Source organism: Cygnus olor, chromosome 4, assembly GCF_009769625.2.
Source record: "Cygnus olor isolate bCygOlo1 chromosome 4, bCygOlo1.pri.v2, whole genome shotgun sequence".
NCBI classification, from domain to species: domain Eukaryota; kingdom Metazoa; phylum Chordata; class Aves; order Anseriformes; family Anatidae; genus Cygnus; species Cygnus olor.
In genome coordinates, this window is record NC_049172.1 from 70,502,799 (window position 1) to 70,530,497 (window position 27,699).

The 27,699-nt window shown below is 37.2% G+C and overlaps 1 protein-coding gene across 7 annotated transcripts in view; it reads right to left on the minus strand.

Annotated features, from left to right (window-relative positions):
* Nucleotides 1–1,386: 1,386 nt before the first annotated feature.
* Nucleotides 1,387–27,699, minus strand: part of MAEA (macrophage erythroblast attacher, E3 ubiquitin ligase) — a 50,450-nt gene continuing 24,137 nt past the window's right edge. For all 7 annotated transcript variants that reach the window (XM_040554457.1, XM_040554464.1, XM_040554462.1 and 4 more), the window contains exons 4-9: nt 17,491–17,613; nt 14,569–14,645; nt 8,094–8,202; nt 3,855–3,988; nt 2,998–3,193; nt 1,387–2,590 (exon numbers count right to left, since the gene is read on the minus strand). In XM_040554457.1, the coding sequence (XP_040410391.1) occupies nt 2,495–2,590; nt 2,998–3,193; nt 3,855–3,988; nt 8,094–8,202; nt 14,569–14,645; nt 17,491–17,613 (735 nt within the window). In that variant the 3' untranslated portion in view covers nt 1,387–2,494. The remainder of the gene's footprint in view (nt 2,591–2,997; nt 3,194–3,854; nt 3,989–8,093; nt 8,203–14,568; nt 14,646–17,490; nt 17,614–27,699) is intronic.

The window sequence follows — 27,699 nt, forward strand, 5'->3', positions numbered from 1 at the left end:
TGGAGGAAGCCAAAGAATGAAAGCCAGCCTATAGTGCATTTACTGGACCCCGTCCACAGGGGTCAGCGAGGAGGCTACAGTTGCTTGGAACAAACTGGGCTTGCTGTAGTCAAAGCAGGTGGTTTGACTGCAGATTTCTGATGCGAGCAATCACAGCTAAGAAACAGCTCCTTCTGGAGTGCCTTCTTTCTAAAGCACCACTAGGGACATAGCCCTCAGGCTGGCACCTGGCCTGCTGAAATATTTTCTGTAAATGGAGGCCCTCCTGTTGCAGGACAGAAGCTCTCCTCCCCTTGCTTCCCAAACTAGTTTTATGGGAGTGTGGATTTCTGAGGAAACCGCAGTTCTAACTAGCACTTAACGAAGCAAAAGCAACAATTTCCATGCCTACAATTGTTAGGCAGTTACCATATGCATTTCCCTAGGACTTACTAAAAAATTAAAAAAAAAAAATCAACCCCTTCCTCCCTGCTTTGGACTTCTATGCATTTCTGCAAAGCAGGGAGAAGTGAGGTTGCCATTCTTAAAAGTTCTCCTTGCCCTTCTCCTGCTATGATGCTGTGCAGAGTCAACCAAAGGAAAAATGGATGCTGCTCCATTTGGATTTCAGCGATGCTGCTCCCCGGGGCACATTTGAGTTGATGATGCTTCTGCTCTTGCATCAACAGGAAGGAAGAAATCAGTTAGTGCTTAACTGATAGCCAATTACTCCAGTTACTGATGCAAGCTCCCATCATCTGTCTCCATCTAAGAAGAAAAACAAAGCAGGAGTCACCTGTATCTGCCACTTCAGAAAATGAAGAGGGAAACAAGACACTTCCAGCAGCAAGCACAAGAAAATCTGCTCTCCGCCAAACTGACAGCTCTGCAGTGTTCCAGATCTACCAGTTCAGAAGCATCAATAATGTATGCTTATTGAAAAGGGGACCTTTGAAGACATACCTTATTGGAGGTATTTACAGATTCAGAGTAGCAGATACATACAATCTGTTTATATTTTTGTAATCTTTAAGTAAAATTGTGGTCTCTCCAGTATTTGTTGTAGCTTCCTTTAAAGCACTCAGTGATACATCAAAACCTCATATCTAGCATCTCCCACAAAATCATTTTAACAGAAGATCTCCAGGACATTAGGGAACCTTGTAGGAAGTGACAGAATTGACAGGAACGTAGACTTCGGTGTATGGTTCATGAAGGGTTTAAATCAAAAATAGATATTTGACTGAGGTGTTCTTATTTATAATTTATCTTGCAGAACAGTAAAAGACACATGGCAGTTGTATTCTTTTTGAGACCCTTATAAAGATTTTTTTTTTTATGTTTAAATACAAAGCAACTTTCTTATTTTATATAATCAAGGAATGGAAAACAATTTTTATTAACATGTTTTACATTTACAATCTTTTATTAGCTAATCAACATCAACATGCAAAAATAAGCGCTAAATACAAACCTCTACAATATGGTTTTGTTTAAACTACAATGGTTTAATTCTTTTCAAAAGTCATAAGGATGTGTTCCGTAGTCAGTAAAATTGAACTATTAGTTTCAGTAATGAATACTATTTAGACCCTAAAATTATGTAATCATCCTGCAAGGCATCTTCAGAAAACTTCGCCCAACACGTAAGAATACCAGCTCATTTTCATGTGAGTACATTCTCAAAGCAAGAAATAAGGCAGTAGCACTAATGATTTCATATTGAACCCTATGCACATAACTAATAACTTTAGAAGGACTTTAACACTATGGTAGACTGGAAAAAGAACATTTAAACAAGCATTGGATTTTGCCTGAAATGTTCTCGGTTCCTCTTGATACTTATGCAACCTCCTTAAAATATTTGGGTTTGGAAAAAGACTTCATACTCCTTCAAACCAGTCCCTAGTTGATCCTCCAGAGAAGCCAGTCTTGTGTCAATGACATCAATATCTTCCCATGGAAATAAGTTACATGATTCATGTTCATGATTATTCATGTTCATGATTACTTCACGAGAGGATCATAAAGAAGGCAAAGAGGAGCTTAAAGGAGAACATATTTGTGGTACTGAAATCTTTCATAACAAAAGGGTCTTGGACAATTGTGAAGAAGAGGGAAGAAAAATGGATTTAGTTTCAAATCTGTTGCAACTTTTCCCCCAGTGCAAGTGTCCATCTTTAAAGAAAGTTATCCTTTAGAAGATGAAAGTACTTTTGAGAAGAGTCCAATTTTTGACCTTATGTTACAAAACCTTAACAATCAAAATTTGTTTTTGTTTTTATTCAAGTACAAACTTAAGTCATAATTCCTCTCTCTTTTTTTTTTTAAACGAGTGTTTATTGTTGCTCATTGATCTTTGGTCGCAAGAAACAATTAATGCCACCGACAGGTCTGATCGCCAAGGTGGCAGGTTTTGCTTCTTTGCCACACATTAAGGCCCCCCCCTTTACAGGGTATGCCAATATACACTGTGTCAAAATTCCAGCGGCACTTCAACGTGTGTTTTACGGACCTACATGATGTAGACTTTCTCAGCTTGTGAGAAGTTGAAGACTTCTTTGGTTCTTGGGCAAATTACTTTGTCATCTTGACGAATAGAAAGCAGAGACTAGAAAAGAGTGAAATCAAAAGATAACATTCACAACAGAAAGCCAAAACATCAGTAATTCAAAACATTACTTAACTGTTTAGTAAGTAACATTTTTTAAAAAAAAAGTTATACCCTGAGGTCAAAATATTTGTCCACAAAAGTTACTTACTCTGTATTAACACACTCCAGAAGAGAAAATTTCCATTGCCATTTGATATCATGCTATCAACTCCTGCATTCAATCATACATTAGTTTCTTTAAAAAACAATTTTATCACATATAGTCCCTTAAAAATTACTGTTAAAAGTTACGTATCTTCTGCTAATAGAGATGATGCTTCTGTCTGCCAAACAAAGTTTAAAAGCTTATTTTTATTAGGAAGTTCCTGTGACCACTTCAGAAAGTCATGGATTTCAACACTTACATTGTATCCATAGACATATCCATTTGGTAACATCATAGGAGGATTATTTTCATTCATTACATCCCCCGAAATCTTGCAGACTAGTCGGGAGTTGGCACAATGTGCCATAGGCAGAGGCTGAGCCAGCTTGTTCAGGGATTTGCTACACACAGGGCAGTCTGGGTTTTTTGAACTCCCGTCCTCTTTATAACACTGTCTATTTAACGGCAAGTTAAGGCACAACCAAAGAATGCAACATGAATTAGTTTAATTAAATACATTAGAAAGGCAGTAAATTGTGCAATATAACACAGGTTATAGAATGTACTTAACTATTCAAGTTTCATATATACATATAAAAATCAAGTGCTTGGTTTCAAAAAAACAAGAGAGCAAAAAAGTACAGCCACACTCCACAGGTCGACCTTCCACTCTAAAGCATGTCAGTAGCATCAGTATTTCTCTAATACACCAGAGTGTGTAGGAAACCTCAGTTTCCAAGGATGCAGAATATATTTGAATATTCATATTGAAACCAAACAGGATAAATTTGTAAGTATTTTTAAAAAATCACAGTTCTGATCCAGCTCACCAACTTTTGCAAGTATATTATCTTAGGACAGATGGAAAGATGGCCTAGTATGAAAACAGCATAGATTGCACTTAATTTTTTTTCCACCTCCACTACCCCCTTTCTTTAACCTGTAATACCATTTATTACCATCTGCCCTTAATTTAATAGAGGCCAATTCATACTTCACTTAAACTCATGAATAAAAATATTTAAATGCCAGATTTCCCCTTTGAGTTCTCTGAAAAGCATTCGTAGAAGAAAAACCATTTCTGTGCTCGCCGGCAGTATGTGCATTAAAGGATACGGTGTTTTTATAGCTGAAAGGCCTGCCTGGAGTGTTATAGTAAAAACAGAATTGTTTCCCAGCTGATGTAGTCTGTAGTTATCATATCTAAACTGCTGGATCAGCATTCTCCATCGAGCAGGGTCCAAGAGATCCTGTTAAAAAAAACACCACAGCTGTAAGTTGTTTTTAATCTAGTTGTCCTGGAAGGGGTAAATTGTACAGAACTCACCAGACTGAATCCATTACGAACTAAAAGTATACACGTTAATGCACAGCATGAGGGTACTTGTTTAGAAAGGACCTTTTAACACTAACTTTTAGAAATTTAAATCGATTATTACATAAAATAGATGACTGATATTCTACCTCCAAACTTACTTTTCATATTTGTGCACATGAGCTTCTAATGCCATCAGATCTTAGCTCAAAGAAAATGCTTTAGCTTTTACAGCAAACACAACTATGTTTAAATTAAATGATTCTGCGATAAGCGTTCTGTACCTATGCTCTTTGCTCTATGAAAAGCGATCTAATTGCAGATTTAAGTGTTGTATCCACCCTCCCCCACTTCCCCATCTATCCAGTGCTCTAATTAAGGTACGTAAATCCCAGTAAGGCTTTTCTTTTTTCCTTTCTAGAATGCCAGTCTACTTATGAAGCAACATTAGCATGTGGATGTTTGTTCTACAGCCTCTGCACCAACATCATAGTGGGCAAACGTCTGTTGAATAATTAGAAGCTTTTTATTTTTTACCTCAACTTGGGCTAATTCTACTGATACCTCTTTGTGATGTACTATATATATATATATGTATGTATGTATTTACAGAACTTCATATCACTTCTGAGGGGAAGAAGGGTTTTAAATCGAAGAGCTGGCACAACTCCAGGTTAAAGGATGCTATGCATTTAAGGACAGAATTAATACATATTGTAATGCTGAGAATTACCCTAAAGAACGGGGAACAGTAGTTAATGTAGCTTATAAAAAAAAAAAAAAAAAAAAAAAAAAAAACTAAGCCCACAGAGTCATGTAGGAAGTGAAGACTGAAGATATACTTGTGATATTTCCTATATACAGGTAAAGACCTTTTCCTTTCCTCCTTCGTATCCATAACCTGCAGTTTTTGTTATGAGAAATGGCAGTGCTGACCACTCTTAGAAATAAGCTTAATATTATCAACTGCACATTCTACACTCGGAGACAGCTAGAAGAAACAGTATTTTTAGTGTATTAAGCATGTTTTTAAAGAAAGTTATTTAAAGACTTAATGTCAGACAACACACAGAGAGAGCAGCAGCGAATTCAAAACACATTATACCAAAAGTAACTAGGCAGTGACATCACTGTGATGCAGACATCAGTCTTCATGCTTCACTCTGTACCACCTCCGCCCTCTCTACCTCTCCTTACTTTGCTGCTCATGCAAGAAAATAGACTGAAGAAGGATGGACTCCAGCACCACCTTCTCTTGTAACCTGTACTCTTGAATTCCCCCACCCTAGAAAGATCAGACTGGCATGAGATTATACATATATATATATATAATACATATATATAAAGGTGTGTGTGTATATATATATATATATATATATATATATATATATATATAAGGGTATTTTATGAATAAGTCTTTCATCGTTATTTTAAAGTTACATGTTAAAAGAACTACATTTGAAAGAAACTTAGGAAATATGTTGCAGAACTGAAAAAGGCCAGCTTTTAGGGAAGTGCTAGAGTGGATTTGGAATGACCTAAGTGCAGAAATTTCTCCATCCCTTCTGTAACTAACAACAGAGCTACCTGAATAGTGTGGAGAACTGGTTTACATATAACTTTTAAGTGTTAATACAGAATGAAATTGTGTCTCCATGAACAGAGGCAAAATGACTATTGGACTGGAGACAGGATCTGCAAAGTTGACATTTTCGGGGTTTTATTTTTATCTAAAGATGTTCCCAGTTTAAAAAAAGGTAGAGAACAGATGCAGCTCAAACCAGTCCTGGTTTGTTTTTCTGACGAGCATTTGGAGAGTGGAACTACACCGAAGATGCAAAACCACCAGGAATACTAGATAAGAGATAAAAGGAAAATGTCTCAGAAACAGTTGGACCAACTGTGGGTCTACAGTGAAAAAAAGAAAAACAGCACAAAGGAAGAGGTGACATGACACGAGGAAGCAGCAGAAGAACATTTAGATGTAAATGCATGGGGAAGGAAAGAATCCTGTAGAATCTGTAAGGAAACACTTGCTTGGCTCTAAATGCTGCAAATCTACAAGGAAAACTGAGGCTGAGAACTCATACGGATGTAGGCAAGAGTTAAGGCAAGAAATGTGTATGCACTTACTAAAGCAAAAAGCATTATTTCTGCCACCAGACTGCATAACTGTTTGCTCTATCAAATGCCCCATCTAGGACCGGAATGTTCCCAGAGTTCTAGCTTTTGTTCTGACCTTAAGGCAATTTCTGAGAAGAGTCTAAATTAGATCCCTAATTACGAGCAAAAGTACCACAAATGATCAAGAAAATCCTATGACTGAGAGCCTAGGTGATCGGACACAAAAGCAGTCACTAAATGCCCAGATGGAATAATTCTAGCCAGAGCTACACAAGCGTGTTCACAAAATATCAAAAGAAACTAGCTTGTTTTTCCACAACACTAAAATGTCCATCTTTCTACAAGTTTTCCTCAAGTACTAAAAGACAGGACAACAAGCTGGAGAAAGTTCATTTAATTGGTTGTAAAGAACCTTCTTCCCCCGGGTTAACAAAAATCAATTCGTTAGAGATGTCTTTTCATTGATTTAAAAGTAATTCTACTTAAAGCTATTTTAAGGAGCCATTTACGCACACAACTCGCAGTCAACATGCTAAAAGTATCTCCAAACAAGCTTAGACTGATTCTGTTTTATCTAAGTAATTATTAGAGGACCAAAACCATAACTTGCATAAACTAGAATTTTTACATCAGATTCATAAAGAATAGTAGGAAATTTGTTCCAAAAGGATGGCTGTATGTGAAACAATACTAGCTTTTTTCCTTGCTCTCTCTCACTGAAACATTCCATCTAAAATCCTCTATTCTGCTTCAAGTGCTGGTTATTTCCTGCCTATTTCTTTAACTAGCAAAGCAATAAAAGCTGCCTTACATCCAGTCTTTTACATCATCTATGTTCTTTTATCAGGACGAAGGGGAATGGGCTAAAGTTGCGCCACAGGAGGTTTAGGTTGGATATTAGGAAAAACTTCTTTACCGAAAGGGTTGTTAGGCATTGGAATGGGCTGCCCAGGGAAGTGGTTGAGTCACCATCCCTGGAGGTCTTTAAAAGATGTTTAGATGTAGAGCTTGGTGATATGGTTTAGTGGAGGACTTGTTAGTGTTAGGTCAGAGGTTGGACTAAGTGATCGTGGAGGTCTCTTTCAACCTAGATGATTCTGTGATCATACGTAGAATACAAAATACCAGGATCCTTCTGGGACTCCAGGATTAGCAAAGAAATTGATATTAATTCTGTTTGGTTTTAAACCATTGATTTCAGCATCAATTGTTTAAAAAACATGTTTATATTGACATCGCCACATATTGGCATGGCATTTCACAGGATTCTTGTCTTGCTTTGCCAGCTCTACTCTTGCCTACCTTCTGCCTCCAATACAACATTAAAAGAAATTGAAGAGAATTAGCACATGATCACAGAATAAACTTGCTATCTGTAAGAACAGTAACTGCCTATGAATTTTATTTAATTCAAATTCAGATGTAGTTATTACCACTAATACCTATATTAATTTGTATAACTCAAATAAATGAACCCCTTTAAGCATTAGAAATACTCTTTTCAGATCATCCAAATGATCCTTCTTCATCACAACCACAAGAACATTAATTTGAGTTCAATAAAGAACTACTGCTAGTGTATTAAGGCTACAGCCTAATATCTTTTTTCTTTTTTCCTTTTACTTCCCCATCTTCTGTCTCTTGCTGTATATTTGCATGTCATGTTTCCGGTCCCCAATCTTCAGTGCTGAGATTGTGTTATTATTAAGATCCAACTGCAACTATACAAGTACTATCTGCATTAATATAAAGGCAAGCATTGGTATTAAAATTAAGGACTATAAAGACAGATTTTAAAAAGAAGAACTAAAAAACCTATTTTATCTACAGATTATCACTACATTCTCCTGTGAGGAAAGAATTACAAGTATGTTTTATTATTCCACTCTATCAGTGAATTTCAAGCATAATATTACCTTATAGGGGGAGATATGAGTGTCTGAAGGAAAGGCCAACATTCCCATCACTTGTCGAACCTCATCCAGCTGGCTTCCCTCAGCCTGACTGAAATGCTTCCTTGCATGTCTGAAATACAGAATTTAGACCTTTTAGATACGTTTGCTTCTAAATCAAGTAAATGAATATAGTTATGTTAGAGTTCAGAGAAAAACTCTAGATTCTACTCCCAATACACAAAATCAAAAACGTGGTGCACTTAAGGGCTTTAAAAGTGTCCTACAAATGGGAATGCAAGAATGACTTTAAACATTTGCAATTTTATACTGTAATTTTTTTAGAAACCAGAACTTTCTACTGTAGCACGAAGTCTAACCTCACCTACACCCAGAATGACATGTCCGTGACCATTAGAAGAAATGTCTCCATTTATGCAAGCTCAATGCATCACACTCCTTTTGCAAACACTTGCAAAAAGGAATGTGGTCTGATAACCAGGTATTACAAACCAGTAAAAATTTTAAACACTTCTGATTTTATCTTGTTTATACTGACATTTGGGAGAATGCTTGCTTTTGAGTAAGTGATTTTTTGGTACAGGCTAGAAGGCAGTGTCACTTTCTGTACAGACCACTAGAAATTGTAGGGTAATGCAACAAAATAAGCTTCTTAGTAGCAGCTTCTTACTTTTTGCCTGGGAAATACAAGCGTAACCTATAATCAGTGTGAACTTGTTCTTAAGAGATGCACGAGACTGAAAACTTGGATATTTGCGGGAAGTGACAGAATTACTATCAATATCTTTCAAGCAAAAAGAAATTCACATATTCCACAACACTAATACCAAGAAACTAGAGAATTATCAGATAAGGCTGACTACTTTAAAATGCTGTATGGTAACTTCCCTATGCAGTCTTTTTAACATCGTCAACTTTCAAGTTGGAGATTAAGTCTGCGGGAGAACCCTCCAGCCTTTAAACTGGATGATTAGTTCAGCTTTTCTGCCAAAAGCCTGTTTTCAGTGCTGCGCAGACGTTGCATAGTAGCCTGAGTACAGAATCAGCTCTGTATTGAATTTCTGGCATTGCCTAAGTGCAGAAAAGTCTTCCCTGTGCTGTATTTCTCCCTAGTTTGTATTACAGGGAAGCCACAAAGTCATCTCTGAAGCACTCTGGTGAGTGTTTGTTCTTTTTAAACTTGTTAAAAAATCTTTTAAGATCTTTTAGAAAAGTACAAATTGTTTTAGAAGCATATGGTGTTCCTTAATTGTCCAATTCATGGGCTGAATTCAAAAAAAGAAAGATCTAGATAGAACTTAAAGAGCTGTCTTCCACTCGCGGTGACTGGGTCACCAATACCACGAGAACAGGCTCTTTAGCAGTGTTTCAGAGCTCCTACTTCCTCTCCCACCCAAGGCAGGAAGCAGGGGAAGTTATGCAGGACAGACTGTTTCCACTCAGTTTCCTATTCTGGGTGAGCAATTCAGGAATGTAAATATTGCTCCCCAGGTGATTACTGGTATGAGAGCAGAAGTACAAAATCCGTGGCTTGAGAGCAGAGCCGAGGCAGGGTGAACACGCTGGAAGAGAGCTAAAGCGTTTGTGCAGCCCTGCAGATGAAAGCAAGAGCCATTTAAAGAAAGCTCAGGGAAAGCAAAAATTCAGACCTACCAGCTGAACTAAATGTCTGTGTGCACACTCATGAGGGAGAAGAAAAGTCATCTTAAAATGATCACTGTGCACTTGTGTTCCGTGATGTTAAACAGAAGCGGTACTTTGGCTTTGCACCATCCTTGCTAGCACTGCGGTCCTTCTCCCTGTCAGGCCTTGACAATTTGCTCTCACATCCCCCTTCCAGGAGGGCTCTGAGCTGCAACACGCAAATACTGGCCACACAACGCACGTGTTCAAGAAGGGCTAGAATAAATATTTTGCTGTGTGTATAAAAAACCCCACTACATGGGTGCTAGCCTTTCAAGTGAGAAGCGCTCAGCAACCCAATACTTCAATCGTTTGAAAAATCCTGAACAAATTGCGGTGTGGAGGCCTTCTGGGGTTCAGCCAGAAGGAATTAGGTTTTCTAAAGTGACCTTCTGTTAGTTTTCACCTCCTGACTTTCCCTGCTGTCTCCGCCCCTTAATAAAACAAGGAAGTCTTCCCATAAGGCTTGAGATGCTGATGTCTGGACTGACTTTATCCCCTGACTGCCAGCAAACAGAAGTAAAAGTGAAGTAAGATAGCCTTTAGGAAGAGAAGCAAGTTTGTTAATTCACAACACTTTTTTTTTTTTTTTAAACATTGGGAAGCAAGAAGCAGTACTATGAGTACTTGTGACTGCAGAATGTTTAAATAACGCCTTATTTGCTCTCGTGTCATTCTTTACCCCTTCCCTTTTCATTCTGCTGTTCTTCTTTTCTCTATCCTTATCCAAACGTTATGCTCTTGGAGGTGTATATGAACCTCAGAATACTTATTTACAATGATTTTAGCACCACTAGCACATATTAGTCAGTATAGCTACAGCAGTGGGCTACATTTTTTTTAATGATTATCAGTGGACCATCGTTGAAACCACTAACTGAATTCTTGTGACAGATCAAAGTAATAGGCAGGAAGTTTTTTCCTTTCCTCAAATCCCAGAGCGATTTCTGTAAACTCTACAGAGACTAAGTCATCTTCTGTTTGTTTGAAATTGCGACGCCTCCTTGGGCTGGAGGAACAGCTAGCAGTGTACTTGACAAACCCAAAAAGGAAAGGGTATTTATGAAGACTAAGACTTATAGTCTGTCTTGTAAGTGTACAGTGATTTTTAAAAAGCTTTTAAGCTATGGAATATGTGAGCATCTCTAGATGCCTGAATACTTGAAGTATTTATCAGGAAGAATCAATAACTGAACACAAACATAGGGTGTTTTCAAGGAAGGACTTGTTCTTTCTGCTCAGTCTTTTTGACCCATGCCTGAATGCCCGTATCTCAGAGACCACCGTGACTACTAGCAAAATTTATAATCAAAGCACTCAAAAGTATTTTTTAATTGGTAATTATTTTTATGCAACTGTTCAAACCCCATCCCCTCTCCCTTCAAGGAGATGGAGATGAAGGAACAAACTGTATATATACACTCTTGCATGAGGTAAGTACACTGAAATTTAATAGACTGTGGCCATTTTCTCCTTCTCTGTACAACACCAGCTTTTTTTTTCTTCTTCTTTTACTACTTTTCTCCTTTATGTCCTAAGAAAAAGTGTGCAGAATGTTTTGTTAAGCCTTGGCTAAGAATGTGCATCTCTAGCCTCCCATGAAAGCAAAGTAGCAGAATGCTCTCAGATTTTCCCGACTGAGGTTAGTGACAGCCCTGAAAGCGTGCAATTAGCACCATCGGCCATCCGCTGCTACCGCAATAGATATGAGCTTTCCAAAAACCTGGAGAGACTGTAGGAGTTAAAGGCTGATCATACGAGGCTACAAAAAACTTTGTGATGTACTTAAGCAGAAGTGATTTACTCTTTGTATTAAAGTAGTAGTTTTTGTACATTCTCAAAACAAACTCTCTCAAGACCACTCTGCTAAGCTACCTTAGAGCAAGGTCGGTTTGTACATATATTCTAAAAAGCTACAGCAATTCAAACACTTATTATATAAAACATATATTTTTAAGGCTCACATCCATTTTATCCTAAAAGCAGGATGCCACTTTAGAGGTTCTCAGCAGGCAGTAAGCAAAGCTTTCAAACTTATTTAAACACCAGCTGCGTTTCAACAAAATGTCAGCTCTCCCGAGTTCCACTCATACAGGAAACTACTTGGTAAACAGCCTCTTTCTCTGCTTTCTAATGGATGCCTGACCTATTTATTGCACCTCGGACACAATACTGAAAGAATCCCGCTGCAGGCACTTAACAGAAGCAGGCTAATAAAAACACCAGTTGCAACAGTTTGCTATAAGCAACAAGATTTATGCTACCCCTTTCTAAAATATATATTGCCTTACTCGTTAGACATTTATTTTGAAACAAAGTAGAATGTAATGGCAAAAGCTAACATTTTTTAGCCATATTCTTTAAAAGGACAGCATTGAGAAGCTGAACTCAAAGTACAAAATTATCAAAACTTATCCTGTTAAAGAGTGAACTGAGAAGGCCTTCAGCAGCTCCTTTTACATTTATGAGAAGTTAAAAAGTTAAAGCAGCATTATTACCACTGGTAAGTTATAACTGCCAAGTATAAAATATACGGTGACCCTGAATTTCAATAGACGTGTGGAATATATGTGCCTTATCCCTACTGACACAATATTTGGAAATTTATTTGCAATGTAGGTAGGACCTGTAGGTTTTAAATCTCAGAGGACCTAGATATGTTTTAATAGACATTCGGAAAGAAAGCCCCAAAGGTAAAAAGGAGGAGCCATAAAACAATAAAAGCCTATGTTAGTACAAATTATCCCATGTCAAGAGCACTGGGTCCTAAAATGCTGAGGGTGACAGCTAGCAAATTTTTACTATTTCTATAAGGAAAAAGAAACAGAAGGAAACAAATTTTGAGTAAAAATATAATACAGAATGACCTTAATTCTTTGTCCTAATTCTCAGCCCATCTCCTTATTTCAGCTCTGGTTTCCAAGCTACATAAGGAAGTTGCAGCTCAAAGAAAACAGTTTTTAGAGCATGGACTATTTATTGTTAAGATGCATGACTGCACATTTGGCAAAGAGGCAAAAAGAGAGTAAAGCTAAAGGCACAGAGGCACAGTATTCATTGGATAAAGAGCACAATGGGCTTCAGAAAACAGACCAAGCAGTTGAGTCTCTCACCCTTTTCATCTGTACCTGACTTAATTCCTTAGGATTGAGAGCTCTACCAAAGGGTATGCGCACACCTCTAAGTGACAGCACGTAGGTCCTCCCCTCCAAATTATTAACATGCTAAAATTAGCTGCAGTTTTATCAGATTGCACATTTGGGTGCGGCCAAAACAATGATCGTTTAGGTGCAAGTAGGGCAAAGTAGTAATGATGTGAGGTAGCTCAAAGCAAACACGAGGTATGAACAAAATTAGAAGTAACAATCCGTAATAACCCCTTAAAAACAAAAGGCAAGCCATTTTGGTGTAGGTGTTAGCATTAGACTGACCTCTCAAAGTTGTACTGCATTTTCCTGTTTTCATTTTTAAACTAAGACTCTCTCACCCATTTTATTAAAACGAAGTCATCTGGTTCACCGTGCAGAGGAATTTCTCCATCTACAGCAGACAACTGAGCTAGAACGCTTTTCAGTCTATGGTTATGTTATGATATTCGATATGTTTCCTATAGCTCTGCACTCCTCTGATCAAAAAGGAGCTTTTCCACAAAATACAAGCCTCCAGCCGGTTTCCATTTCTAGCACAGCTTTAAAGGCAGTATGACTTGCAAATCCCTTAACATCAAACTTCATGGAAATGTTCAGGTACAACAGTGTTATCATCCTGATGCATTAAAGAAGCATCAAGTCTGGCCATTAAAACTTGTCATCTCACCCTAGGTTTAAAAGTTCTTACAAACCAGAACCTGCTGTGACTTCCTTTCTCCCCTTTGTCCGTGTCTAAGCTCCAGTAGCTCTGCCACCTGCATCATATTTTATGGTGCTGCCAAGATCACTGCTTTTAAGAATTATCAACACATTTTATAGCCCCACTACCAAACTTTCACTCATTTCAGCAGAACTGGTTTCCTGCGTTATCCTGGGGTGTTAGTGGTCCTGATTTTTAGTGTTTAGCAATAACTTAAAAGCATAAATTGCCTTATGTGCTGAAATTGCCAGGAAGATCATCTTAATGGTTGAAGTCAGATTGTGATTACGTCTAACTAGTTCTCTGACTCATTCGCATCACCTTGGGCAGTGTTGTTGTCTTGTTCTCAAAGTCCTAACACTGAATAAGTTCAAAAGAGGTAAAAAAGGATATTGAGTTTGTTCCTTTATTCAGGACGAAGGGAAGGGAGTGGGAGAGGATAACATAGCTTGTTATCCTCACATAACAATAGAGTTGTATGAAACATTAAGTATGAGATAGGCATTTCATTAACCTTTTAGTATTTTTATGATAAAATTTTATGATAAAATTTTAGTATTTTTATGATAAAATTGCAATGAATTCCTATAAGGAGCTAGCTGTACCTCTTGAAAATGAGTTTGAGGTAAATATGTTCATTACACATCACCAGAATACACAGTTGTTTTATAAACAGATAGCTTCCTAGCCCTTGATTGAGGAGTAAAAAAGATGCAGAGTTTAAGTGACAACACTAAGTTGTTAAAAAGGTACGGTGTCGTTCCACCTTCAAAGAATTCAACCCCAGCTTAAATGCAAAACCTGATCACAACAGTGCTAGCAAGATCCTTTGCAGCAGTGGCGCTTCTGGGTATTGCAGTAATAATCACATGTTACTAATGAAATATTATACCATCTTATACCATCTTATTAAGAAATTTGTTTGGTAAGCATCCTAATTTCATACCTCACAGCATCCAGTCTCTTGTTCTGTCGAATGAGTTCAATGAACTCCTGAATCCTTAGGCTGAACTCCAGACAACTCTGAGATTAAAGACAAGACAGGGTCTTAGACGGTGCCACAACTGCACTGCACAGTATGTTAAATACTATGTGTGCACAACAAAAAGTGTTAATAACATGCAACCTTGTTTCCTTGCTTTTAGGCATTCATGAAATCGTTGAAATGCTGATTTGTGGACAAGACATCAGCACAGAATTCCCTAAAAGCAAACAAAACTCCTCCTGCCTCCTTCAAAATTTCAGTACTTAGCAGGGATAAACTTCTTCCTAATGATTGAAACCATCATTATGTGGGATGCAAGTGAGAATAATAGGCGGCTAGCTTCTTAGTACTATCTTACAGTTTAAAGTAGCAGATTGAGCAGAAGTCTGGGGCTATGTGATAATTTAAACAAGAGAGGTCTGCCCAGAAGACTGCAATGAAGAAACAAGTCTTTGAACCCCTTCTACTAATAAAAAGCAGCACGGAGTTTAGCTTACTGTGATCATCTCTCCCCCTCCCTTTCTTCAAACTTCTATCCTGCTGCTGCTGTCAAACATCTAAAAGCCATGCTGAAGACAAATTTCAAACAAGAAAACCAAGTGCCATTTACCTGTTTTGGGACAAGGGTAAAATTTGAAGCCTAATGAAGTTGACCGTGTCCCTTTAAATCAAATTCCATCACCAGTTCACAAAATCTATAAAAAACTTTGAATATATGGAATTAAACAGATTCTCCCCACCCGCCCCCCTTAAAAGAACAAGTCACTATGCTTCTTTATAGGGACACAGCCAACTGTTTTATTACCTTAAGAACACAACCAAAACCTAAAGTCCTTTGAATCTTGAAAAGTAACTTTATTCCTTGAGTTACCCTGCCCCATTTGCCAAGTGTATTTTCTCTTCCCCCATGCTTGTAATGAATAGTTGCCTTCTGTTTATTGTCCGTCAGCACAATAATATCAAAATTCCTCAGTGACTTCACGAGGAATTTGAGCAACTCCAAATTTGTATCAGCTAACTGCCTGGGGTGACTAATGCACATATTTCAGTGATTTGTTTTAAGATCAGAAATGTAGCCATTTGAATGTAAGTGATGCATTCTGTTACTCGTTAAAATATAGTTGAAGGAACAGAAGAATTATTTTCCATTTACACATTTTTCTCTACTTGTATGTACATTTAGCAAAGAATAAAAATTTCTTCTCTACTTTACTCGGAATTTTCAAACAGAATTACGTTAAAATTCCCTTTTGTTGAGATCCACACAAAAGCCTCATTTAGAATTTTAGTTAAGTTTGTTTCTATTAATAAAATTAATCAAACTTTCAAATGGTTTTAATACCAAATCCTAAGGCTTGGTATTTCCTTTGATTATCTCAGCAGCAAAAAACCCACAGCCCAAGAAACAATCTTCAGTCTTTTTTTGTTTTTAATAAATCTTCAAGTAAGCCACAAGTCAATGGCTCTATAAGTTCTGTAGACAAGTGTAACTGAAAGAAAAAAGTCCTGAACAGTCAGATAATGCACGTATTTCAGCTTTTCATACCTTCAAACAATTCCACAGAAGCTATTCACAAGAGTTTAGATGGCTCACATCTGTAAAGACTACAGAACTACATGCTTTCCCAGGCCAACATCGTTTGATTTTTTGATTTTGCTCACTTTTAGATGGTGGCTTGGGTTTTAGAACATTAACACTGATGAGTAGCTAAGCAACCAGAAACAGAAGAAATGTCTGTGTTTCAGAAAGAAGCATAGGGACTTCTTTTCTTCCAACTCTGATCTCTCACAGCCTTACATTTTTAAATAACTAAGAATAGGGCTTGCAGAAATATATATTATTTTTTTTTCCAAGAAGAGGGATGGGGAAGATTTTTCCTTCCTTGTTTGTTGAAGATTGGTGATGAAAAAATAGGACATTCAGATTTTTATTTCTTATATTGCTTAGCATATTAAGATTATAATTTATTTTTTTTTCCCCAGCAGCATAATTATGCAATTATTCTGGTTTTCCTTTAATGGTTTCCATAAGGAGATCATCACTTTCTTTAGAGTAATCACTGGCCGTTTTCATTTCGTGTCCCATCTTCAGTTCATTCTCATTTTGGCAACCCTGAGTGACACAGAACGTCACTCTTTGCTTACCTTTAACTGCACTTAAACATTTTTGGTTAAAGAAAGTGCTTAGTTTTAAAAAAAGACATCTCTGAAGGAGGCAGGGGTTTTGGTTAGTATAGTTATAAAACAGATTTCTGCAAGCCCCATAAACGATTACAGGATATTGTAAAATGCAGAATTTAAGGGATAAGGAAATTTAAACCTACTGCAGGGATGAATATACAGCATGTTCAGGTTACAGTATTCAACGGCAGACAACATAGTGCACTTATTCCTTGATTAGACTTCTATTTTTCAAGAAACTTCAATTTCTTACAGGTTATTTCTTTACTCAAGGTGTTGCGTGTGTGTTTTTTTTTTTTTTTTAATGTATACACTTCAAAAATATTAAGACAAATCTGTATTAGATTTCTTTCAGTGATAAGCTTCAGGACATATGTTTACTGATTCATCTCACTCTTAAAATACCTTCATATGTAAACTAGGAACTGTATTCTCAGCAGGATGCAAAAAGAGCTATACACACACAGGCTCACATGCATCAAGACACTAAGCACATTTGCTTTCAGGTTTGGCATTCAAGTGAGCTAGTTTAGCGCCAGTAAACCTACACCTTAAAAGGTGGATTTTGTACTTACTGTCCTTACTTTTATACAAGGCCTCATTCAAGACCTATAATTTAAACCGAATTGACCGCATCAAATACCCAAGTAGTTTAGAAAACCACTACTTAAGCAAAACATTAACAACACTACATTTTCATACCTTCATTTTCCTGAGCCTGGATTTGTTATCGTGACACCAAGCCAAGCAAGTCATAGTCTCTTGTCTTTCCAATGACTCTTCCACTTCTTTAGCAGTCAAAAACATCTCAATATTTACTAAGTCCTTCAAAAGCAAAGCAAAAGGAAAGTAGGGCTTGTTAAATTGTACTGATACTTTACACAGCAGTCCATGCAACAGAACCCAAAGACAGAGATACAAAAGACATTGTTCTAGAGACCTCTTTTTTAGGACAATACTTTCCTAAAAAAGTACAGATCTCCCAGGTTATCAAATATTTTTTTCCCATGTATTTTTTCTTAAAAAAAACTTAGATGTTTCCAAATGATGTGAACGAGGCTCATTCTGAATTGGCACCGCCAGAAGTTATTTCCGAGCTGCACAAACACATCATGCTGTGACAGTTCATACTTTGCTGCAGAAAATACACTGTGGGATACCATAATTCAATACACAAACAGTAATCCAGTACTAAAATATTTGATTAGCACACACTTCAGTTTTGAATAAGTTCATTTTTATGTAGACTTCACAGCAAAGTGCTGAAAATTATACAACTGAAATGCTAAGTGACAAACATTGTAGGAGCTGCAGTGAACTAAACCACTCAGAAATAGGTGGCATTTTCAGCTGTTAGGACAGCTGAAAATACTTAGTCTAAGACCTTCCCATGACAAAGATAAAGAAACAGAAGCAGCAAACTTACCACATTCACATTTTGCTTTTAATTAGCCAATTTTTCCCTTTAAATAACCCTATTATTAGGAAAACACACCACATTGCACTAGGTTTGTCAGAATGCTTATTTACAGAAGTGTAGGCATGCTTCATGTGTTTGTAAATCACAGCGTAAGTGGTTAAAAATAGACTTTTCCGAAGGTTTTTCTCTCATATGACTTTAAAAAACAAAATATTAAGGGTAGTTTACATGCAACTACATTTTACAAAATGTATGATGACAGCACTATATCATCAGAAGAATAAAGGGTATCACGCAGCTCTAGCGCTATCAGATCCAGATACGTCAGACCAAAGTCAGACCCCAACTAGCTGCGAGTTTACAGAATTAATATAATTTTGCTTTTTGATAGTTTGAAGCACTTCCAATTACATTCTCAGGTTAAAAAAGTGCATTGTTCCCCTGTGCCTGATAATATGACCACCTAAAAACCTCTTGCCCATGTAACTCATCTGTGTACGTAATTTGATATATGATGCCACCACATTCATTATCTTGTCTACATATTTTTCCATACAGCTCTGAATGGAAAGACGATTCAAGTTAAAAATAACATCTTCATACACCTCCCCACACTTATTTGTGCTATATGCATCCCCTTAAGGAGCAGCATTGGATTTTACACTAAATTAAAACAAAAACATTTTCATCTATTTTTTAAAAAAAAAAAAAAAATCTGGATATGCTATGCAGACGATAAATCACTGGTTTGTTAATAAATCACTGATCTGTTAGCCTTTCATAGCTTAAGCTTCATCAAAAAAACAGTTTTATTTATTTTTTTAAGAAGCATATGGGCAGCATTTTAGGCCAATGAGCTAGTGAGAGAATCCCAACTGAATGCATTTATGAATGAGGTGTTAGTATGGCAATCCTCAGCTATGAGACGAAAAGACTGTAGTTGCTGCTGAGGCAGAAAAAAAAATCCCTTGTAAGCAAGAAGAATTCCTACGTTCCTTTTGCAAATTCAAAATAAATAGGTTCTATTTGGTACAGAAATGCTAATTAGACTTGTGTTTGCCAAAAGAAGTCAAAGCTTGGCAGTCGTCTCCATTAAATAGACAGTATGTATCCAGAAAACAGAGGAGAACATTTTTAATTAAAAGATTTCCTTTCAGAACTACAATCACATTTGAATTGCACCAATAAACAGATTTTTCTTCTCTGCTGACTAAATAGAAAGTTAGGGAACAATCTCAAAAAGGCATTAAGAAGTCCATCTGTAGGGAAAGAAACAGCTCATGCAGTTGATAACAAGTAGTTAACCCTTAATCATGCAGATTGATAGAAGGAAATACTAAGATACAATCGTGTAATAAACCTTCGAAAAAACCCGCACATGCTCTTGTGACTTGTGTTTTTGGGTTTTGCTTTCTTTCGTTATTTTTAATCTGATCACAATTCCCTGTTTTGGTTGTGTCTACTCTTCATGCTTCCCCACAGTGTATTTCATTAGCTAGGACTAAGGAAATGGAAGAAATGAGTATCAAGAGCATTTGACTTCATTAGAAACAGCACAGCTCTTCCACGCCGGTCAGTACCACACTCTTTGGAGAACTCCTTGCGTCCCACATCATGTACAGATGAGTACATCTACCCATCATCCTGTGCTCTGCTCCATTTACATACATATAGCTTTTGAAACATCACTGCTTTTTTAAGTTGCAAGTGCCTACAGGGAGGGAGGCTACCAGCCCTATGATGCTGCACAGAACTCCAATAATTAAGGTATAAAACACTCTGAAGAATGAGGAGTCCTTTACTCTGATTATTACTACCTATACCCCTGGCCAACATAAAAGCTACAGCCCTACATTGCATTTCTATTTTCTTTTCCTTTGTAAGAACATCCCAAGCATGTATGTGCACGTCCCCTCCTTGGAGCACATCTTGGGCTCCGATCACTGCAAGCAGGAGATGATCGGGGTTCAGCTCGGAGCTTCTCACTCCTCGTTTCTCTGCTGAGCAGTGCCCTATTTTCAGGAGACTCCAACACCTGCCCTGTCCGGAGGGACAGGCTGCAGCAAACACTTGTTAGTTACTGGATATCAAACGGCCACCACCGGAAGCATCTACTGAAGCTTTTTCTCCACGGAGGGGCTGTTTAGAATTAAGCTCACATCAGCTGGAGGACAAACCTGCAGGAAGCCAGGCTCCACAAGTTCAAGAAGTCATTGAGTAACTGCCTTGGGATGGAAAATAATCACCAATTTCAACACCAGTTTCAGGCATCAAAACTGAGTGGAACATGAAAGCGGGCTCAGTTTCATGAATTCACATGGCTGTACTAGAAAAAAGTGATTCACAAAAATACAGTGAACAGTATATGAAGAATAACAGCTGTGAAGTGAAACGGTGCATACAAAAGGTAGTACGATAATTTGTTTTTAACCGGTGGCTATTTTCACTTCACATAAATTTGAAATTAAAACCAGCTATATGCCTATAACAAAGTTGTGAACCAAGTAAGAAACTAGTAACCACATATTGAAGCGTGGACTACTTTTAATTTAAACCTAAATAAGGTTTCTAACGTTAAAAGTCCTATAGTGAATTAGAATTCAGTAATAAATTGGAAATAAAACAGTAGTTACACATACTTAGAGGAATTAAGTACATACAAAAAAGCAGTCGTGCTAAGAATAATGAAAGCCTATCAAACCTGTTCCTCTTCTGCAGGACTTGTGCAACTGCTAACAACATGCTCTAGTATTTGAGCAAAATTCCTTTACTCCAGAAGACCTTAAGCAAACTTTATTCACCTTACGGTGAACTAACTGCATCTCAGTAGTCAAAGTAAGACAAAGTTCAACAGCAATCACTCCATCCAGGAGTCTTCTTTTACTGACACAAAAGTGACCTCTTCAAACATGGCAATGCAGGAGCTCCCCTGGGATGTCTTTAGAAAGCTCTGACTTTCTATTCAAAGATCAGCCCAGATGCAGAAACCTTCATCTGTTTTTTAGAATGGGAACTTGTTTATCCTCATAAAAGTGAGCCATCTTTACATTGTAACCGCACACTGAGCACATTAAAGCTTTATAATTAAATTACAAGTTATACATTAGCTCCACAGTCCTAACTAAAAGATAGCAACGTTTGTTTCATAGCAAGTAAAATTCTGAACTTCCCTACAATTTTTTGAGAAGCCAGCAATGATTTTCTCTCCAATAAGTAAGACTGTTTTGATAAACTCATTCCCAAGTATAAAAACCAAACTCTTCAATAGTTTCAGATCTAGATGCACGGCTTCAAGTTTGCCAAGAAAACTACTCATACATTTCAGCACCAAATATCTCAAAACATCAACTTTGCAGCTGTTCTTATGCCAAAAACAGATTTAAAAAAGAACAACATTTTTCTGGTAGCAAGACAGCTTTTGCTCAAAGGTTCTGTAGTGTTTATATAAGGGTTTTAGTTTATTTAACACATTTTAAGATTTGGAGCACTCAGGTCAACAGTTATTTATCTCCACTGGTCTCCGCTCCATGCATGAGATGAAGTCATTTATTTTATTTAATCTCCAGCCACAAGTCCAGAAAACTGTCAGGAAAAATGTGTGATAAAGTCTCTTATAATTCACATGAACATTTATAGGTTTTGGAAAAAAAAAGAGAAAAAAACATATGAACTATGGTCATTTCACAAGGCTCAAAACCAAACAAAGTACTAATTTATAATAAACAATACTTTATGTTCTCAAATCGCCCTACAAACTGTCCCTCAAAATAAGATAATTCACCTAAAGAGTTAGGCTTATGACAAGATTGAAAAAAAAAAAAAAAGACTTGATTCAGGTAGAAAAAGGTAGCATTTTGTAGAAAGGAAGTTTAACTTAGTGTAAAAAAGCCAACAACAGTTATTAAATAGGCTATTTGTATAAGACAGGCGAATCATAATATCATATGATAATGTTTTTACATTTTTTGAACATGCAAATTGTTTTTTTAATTGCTTGCTAGCATCAATGCAAAGTTGAAAACAGGCCAGGATGCCTCAAGCTATCAGGGGCTTGATGCCAAGCGTTAATAAGATTGACTACAGATACTACATGCATAAGAGCACCATTCTCATATTAATTTTTTGCTGTTGCACTTAAGCATCCAGTAGTACAGTAAACATTCATTTAAACTATTTGTGTATGAAGTACATTAAACACTTGGATCACTCTAAAACAACGGCTTTAAAAAAGCTGCGTTAATCTTTCAGCGACTGCTCACACACTGAACTACAAAGCCCCAACTTGCAACCTAACCTCCCTTAGAATTGAGGATGCAGTTAGCTATGAAACAGATACAAGTCAAATAATGAACAGTTACAAACAAAATGGTTGCATTAGTCTTCCATATTTGTACACTAATTTGTTAAATTTTCCTCTGTGATGAGTACAGAGCAAATCCAGGGATTACCTAGGTGCCATGATTACTGTTGCACAACTTGGGAAGAAGGCAAACAGCTACAAAGGCAGATAACAAGGACCACCTGGGGAAGAAGGAGGTTAGTGTATTTCTGCAACAGGGTATCAGTGAAAACCACGTCAGCCATCAGAAGTAGGGAGACTAGAACAGCCCACAGTGGTGCTGCCTACTTGGAAACGCGTGTGGAAAGAAAAAGTGAATTTCAGGGATAAAATGGGACAGCACAAGAGGCTTTGATGGCAGTAAGATGAATTGATTATGGTCTCCATTCCTTTGTCCCTGGTCTCTCGTCCCCAGTATGTCTGCTAGTTACAAGAACCAATCCTTCAAAGTAAATGTCATTTTTACATAGTCTGAATTGAGATAGAAGGGAGAAAAATAATAAACAATGCTATAGGTGGTAACAAAACAGCAACATCACAGTTAATGAGGTTCATTTAAAAACGAGGCAAATTAACATTAAGAGGCCTCCTTACTCTCTGCTCATAAAATAATGCTGTCTGAAGTTCATTAAGCTACTATTAAGTGTTATAATGCTACACATTAACATCACTACAGAAAAAATAAACACAGTAATTGATGGAATGTCCCACTCAAAAGCCAGCTGCAGAACTAGTTGTTTGAAAGAAGCAAGGCGACGGCCAAACCACAGATTCAACAGACAAGCCAGAAAAGTTTGTCTGCAAAGTAAACACAGTACTCCTTGCTGTACATAGTCAAACCTTCACATGAGAGCATCTTCTGTGACCTCTGTATAGCACAGAGCTTTGAATCTTACCTGGTTATTTTTGACAGGCCCCAGTAACTTACCCCGACTGATTATCGGTTTTTGGCACGAAGAGATGGTGCTACTTCTTCTGGCAAGTGGTTCTAAGAATTAAATCCTGTTCTAACCTTTTGTCTTATTTCAGTTTTTTTTTTTTTTTTACGACTTCTGATTCCAAGTACTGTTTTTTCCCTAGATTCACTAGATTAAGCCCTGTGCATTATGACTTTTGCTCCTGTACCCAGCAATTCTCTCAACAAGCCAGTCCCACACCCACATGTCGCATTTTTCAATCATCATCTCCCTCCAATTTTTTCCAACAGCTTTACTACGATGTAGTCACCAAAATGCACACATTCTGGTACTGACTGCTGCAGGGCCAAATAAAGAGAAGTGTTTTATCTGCCTACTTTTTGCATCCTGTACTCCTGTCTCAGCAACTTCTGCAGCTCAGCAAATAGCTGCACTTTACCCAGCAGTACACAATAACAAGTGTCTACACCAGGGTACTGCAACAAAGCCTCCAGAGCTTTTAAGATGCATCAGTGGGCAGAAAAAAGCCTCCGGTCACAGCTTTACTTTGTCTGTTTTCTGTAGTAGGCTCTTGTGGTAGAGGAAAGAAGACTAATCCTTTGCCAGGTGAGCATGAGCCCTGCAGCTCTTGTCCAAGCAGGATCAGTCTGTACCAGCAGCTATGAATTTTCTGACAAATAATGAACTCCTGTCACTGGAACAGTAATAGGAGAAAGCGTGACACGTAGAGTAACATCTACATTTTTAAGGAAATGTCTGACAGGAAGAATGTACAATGAGAGAAGTCTAACACACCTAGACAATCTCCATTTGATAACTTGACAAAATTTCAATTCAAGATCTTGAATGACAGTACATTGTGCTAGCCTTTCAGACTAAGTATTTTGTACTAAAATAGCTGCTAGATATACTTACAATTAACTAACCCATCTTTTGTCTAAAAGATGACTAAAAAAACAGACACTCAGCATCACCGCATACTGCACATTGCTGGCTTTGAAGTGTCAAATGATTTGTAATGAGAAAGTTTGTTATTTTGAATCGATCTCGCCTATTTCACATTTACATAATTCTAATTCCTACAGATGCTTGAGACAAACAGCAGATGTAAGGCTGTGCAGGAATTACAGCACTTTGAAATTCAGATGAACACACCCAAACACTCATTATATCAATCTACTGAAAGTTGCTATGCCTACACTAAAAACATTTAAAGGAGCTTCTGAGTTGCTCATAGCCTAGTACTTTAAGGTAACATCCTGGCCAGTTCAGCGACCCTTTTACAGGTAGCAGTCCCAAATCTCCCTAGTGTGGAGTTGTAGGACAGGGACACAATAACTGGCTTCAGACAAAGCCATTTAATGGCTTTTGCCATTCTGCATTTAGAAATTCAGGTTGTCTATGTCCTGCATGACAGTGAAACAAATAATATGTGCAAGTATTATGCTGACTTTTATTTACCTATTTAAAATGAAAGCGTTATGAATATAAACTTGTTTTGATGAATTAATACATACTCATGAGTTTGCCTACAAGCCATTCCTGAACTACGTACCTTAAGGATTTCTAAGGGTGCAGCTGTATTAACTTTTAACTTTAACATCATACAGCCTCCTCCATTCAAACTTTGGTATTCCTAAACACTGCTACAGTGAGAAATACATATACTGATATCCATCCTACTCCAGCAGAAAGTTTACTGATCCAATGTTTTTGAACTGTATTATGTCTCTTATTTGTTGTGACTATTTCTGACTTGAATTTCACTCTTACTTTACCTAACCATATAAATTAAATGGGAACAGGCATTTCAGGCTTTTGGGGAGAAGACTGGTAGAAAAGCAACTGTACCAAACAGCATTTACTTCTTACCTGCATATATACTATCAGTCTATGGCAATACTCCGTTCTCCTCATTCAGAAAGTGGAAGGCAGCTTTAGCAGTGCAAGGAGGCCCAAGGGAGCAGAGATCAGCCTCCAGAAGAACAGACAGGTTACCTGCACATTGCTCCTGGTGTGTACATCTGCCTGCAGTTCGCTGCCCACAGCATGATGCCTTTATCCTGCTCGTGAGCAAGAACACCAGCTATTCATGGTCAAATATGCAACTGTCAGACCAGAGGTGCAGACAATTGGTTTCTTAAATACGAAACGCCCTTTAAAAATTCAGATAGCTCTAAATTCAACACCATCTGCTCTTTGTCAACAACCAGGAGGTGAGCTTCAAAGCCCTAAACAAACCGAAGCACCTATCACATTCTGACCAGAAAAGTATTGTTGGAGAGCATTCACTTTTGAGTGAATATTATACTTTCTTATTAAAAGAAGTGCACGCCATTTTAAGTGGTGTTTTTTTTTTTTTTTTTTTTTTTTAAAAAAAAAAAGTCACCAGTAGGAAGATCAAGTTACTCAGTGAAAGGTTGATTTCACAAGTTGGAGCAAAACCTGACGCTGAAGCTGCGTAACACACACAAATCATTTAACAGATCTTCAACTGAGACTTCAGAAGACAATTTCACAGTTTTGAGGACCTTTTTTAAAAATAAAGTGAGGAGAGAGTCTTTAGCTTTAGGGTGGGGGAAAGGAACAGTGGGATACTTCATGAAGAGATCAGGTACTTGGTCAAGAGCCATGCAACTTGACTGGAAAAATACAAGTTTCTCTTATTCCAAAGGACATCAAAATAAGCTTTCATGACTTGCCTTAACCAAATTAGATGATGGAACACCTGAGTTTGCTGCAGGCATCTTTCCAAATATTCGGAATTGGTTAATCCATTCAAAGTTGTTTCTAAATAATTAAAACCAAAGCTGTATCTATGCACAGAAAGGAGGAAAAACTGGACTAAAATGGAGAGAAGAAAGAACAGAGGATAATCAGCTTTTTGATACAGCAAGTGCTGTCATTTATGCTTATCAAAATCTAATTTAAAAAAAATATTTGCTAAACCAATTTGAAAGATAAAGTGTTTTAAGAACGGCTTTCACAATGTCTACTCTGCTTTGATATTCTACAGGAGATAACAGTGACCAAAAATTAGTAAGTTCTGCAGGAGAAGGAACACATTGAAAAAGAGAGACAGTGAAGAGCTGAATCTCCACTTCAAGAAAATTGGCATCTCCTGTTGTTAATTAGTTTAACACTACTTTAAACATCAAGAAGCGTTTCTAATACAGGCCAACATTTACAACAGTCACAAAACTTTTGAAGTCAGTGACATACTCAGCTTTTTTTCCAATAATTCTCAAAAGCAAAAAGCACACTGGTATTAATGCAAATGGGTAGTCAAGTGTCTTTGAAGGATCACGCACCTACTTAATCACTGATTTAAGACCACCAATTTACAAAACTGATTGGCATGTATAATCTATAAAGCAAGGTCATGTTAAATAGTTTTAAGCCATTAAAAAGTTATTTCAAATTAAGTGCTCTCTTATACCTCCAACTTTACAGTGCCACTGCTCCACCAAGACATACACTCTGAGGTGCAGTAGCTCTTCTGTCCATCAGTTTAAAAATTTTTGAATTGTTTGCTCCCTGACCTAACACAGATACTTGGTTTAAATTTATATAATTTCACCAAAAAAATGTGATTGTACAACTTGCACAATATGTGCATTAAGGCAAGGACATTTATTCTAGTATAATAAACTAAGCAAAGACAGAAAGAGGATTTACAGCACATGATAAGAGACTGGTAGCTTCAGAATCTAGATTTGTTTTCAGTGGTATTGGCACAATCACTACTGTTATTACATTATCAGCGAACATCACGATCATTTTTTCCCCTACCCTATTGAAAAAGCATCCAATTTAAAAGACAACCACCCCAAAGAACACAAACCAAAAGGTTACATACCTAACTTAACCATAAAGCTTACCCTACAAACAGCAACCAACTTCCTACTGGGACACCACGTTTCTAAAACTAGATTTGCCTACCAAATAATGGCACAGAAATACAATAGCATTTAATGTAGCAGAACATGGAATAGCAAAGTAAGTTAATAGACAACCAGCTAGCTGAACATATGAATCTGCAAATGAAAATATGCATTTTTATATTGGTGTTGCACTGCAAGGTCACAATAGAGTCAAAATAAGATCATTATAAAGTGTAACAAGCTGATACTGATGAGCTTCATTTATATGCAATAAAAAACCACCCTTAACATCTAGTTTGTATCTTCAAACCAAACCATTTTTCACATCATTAGTGAGCCAGAAGACATCAA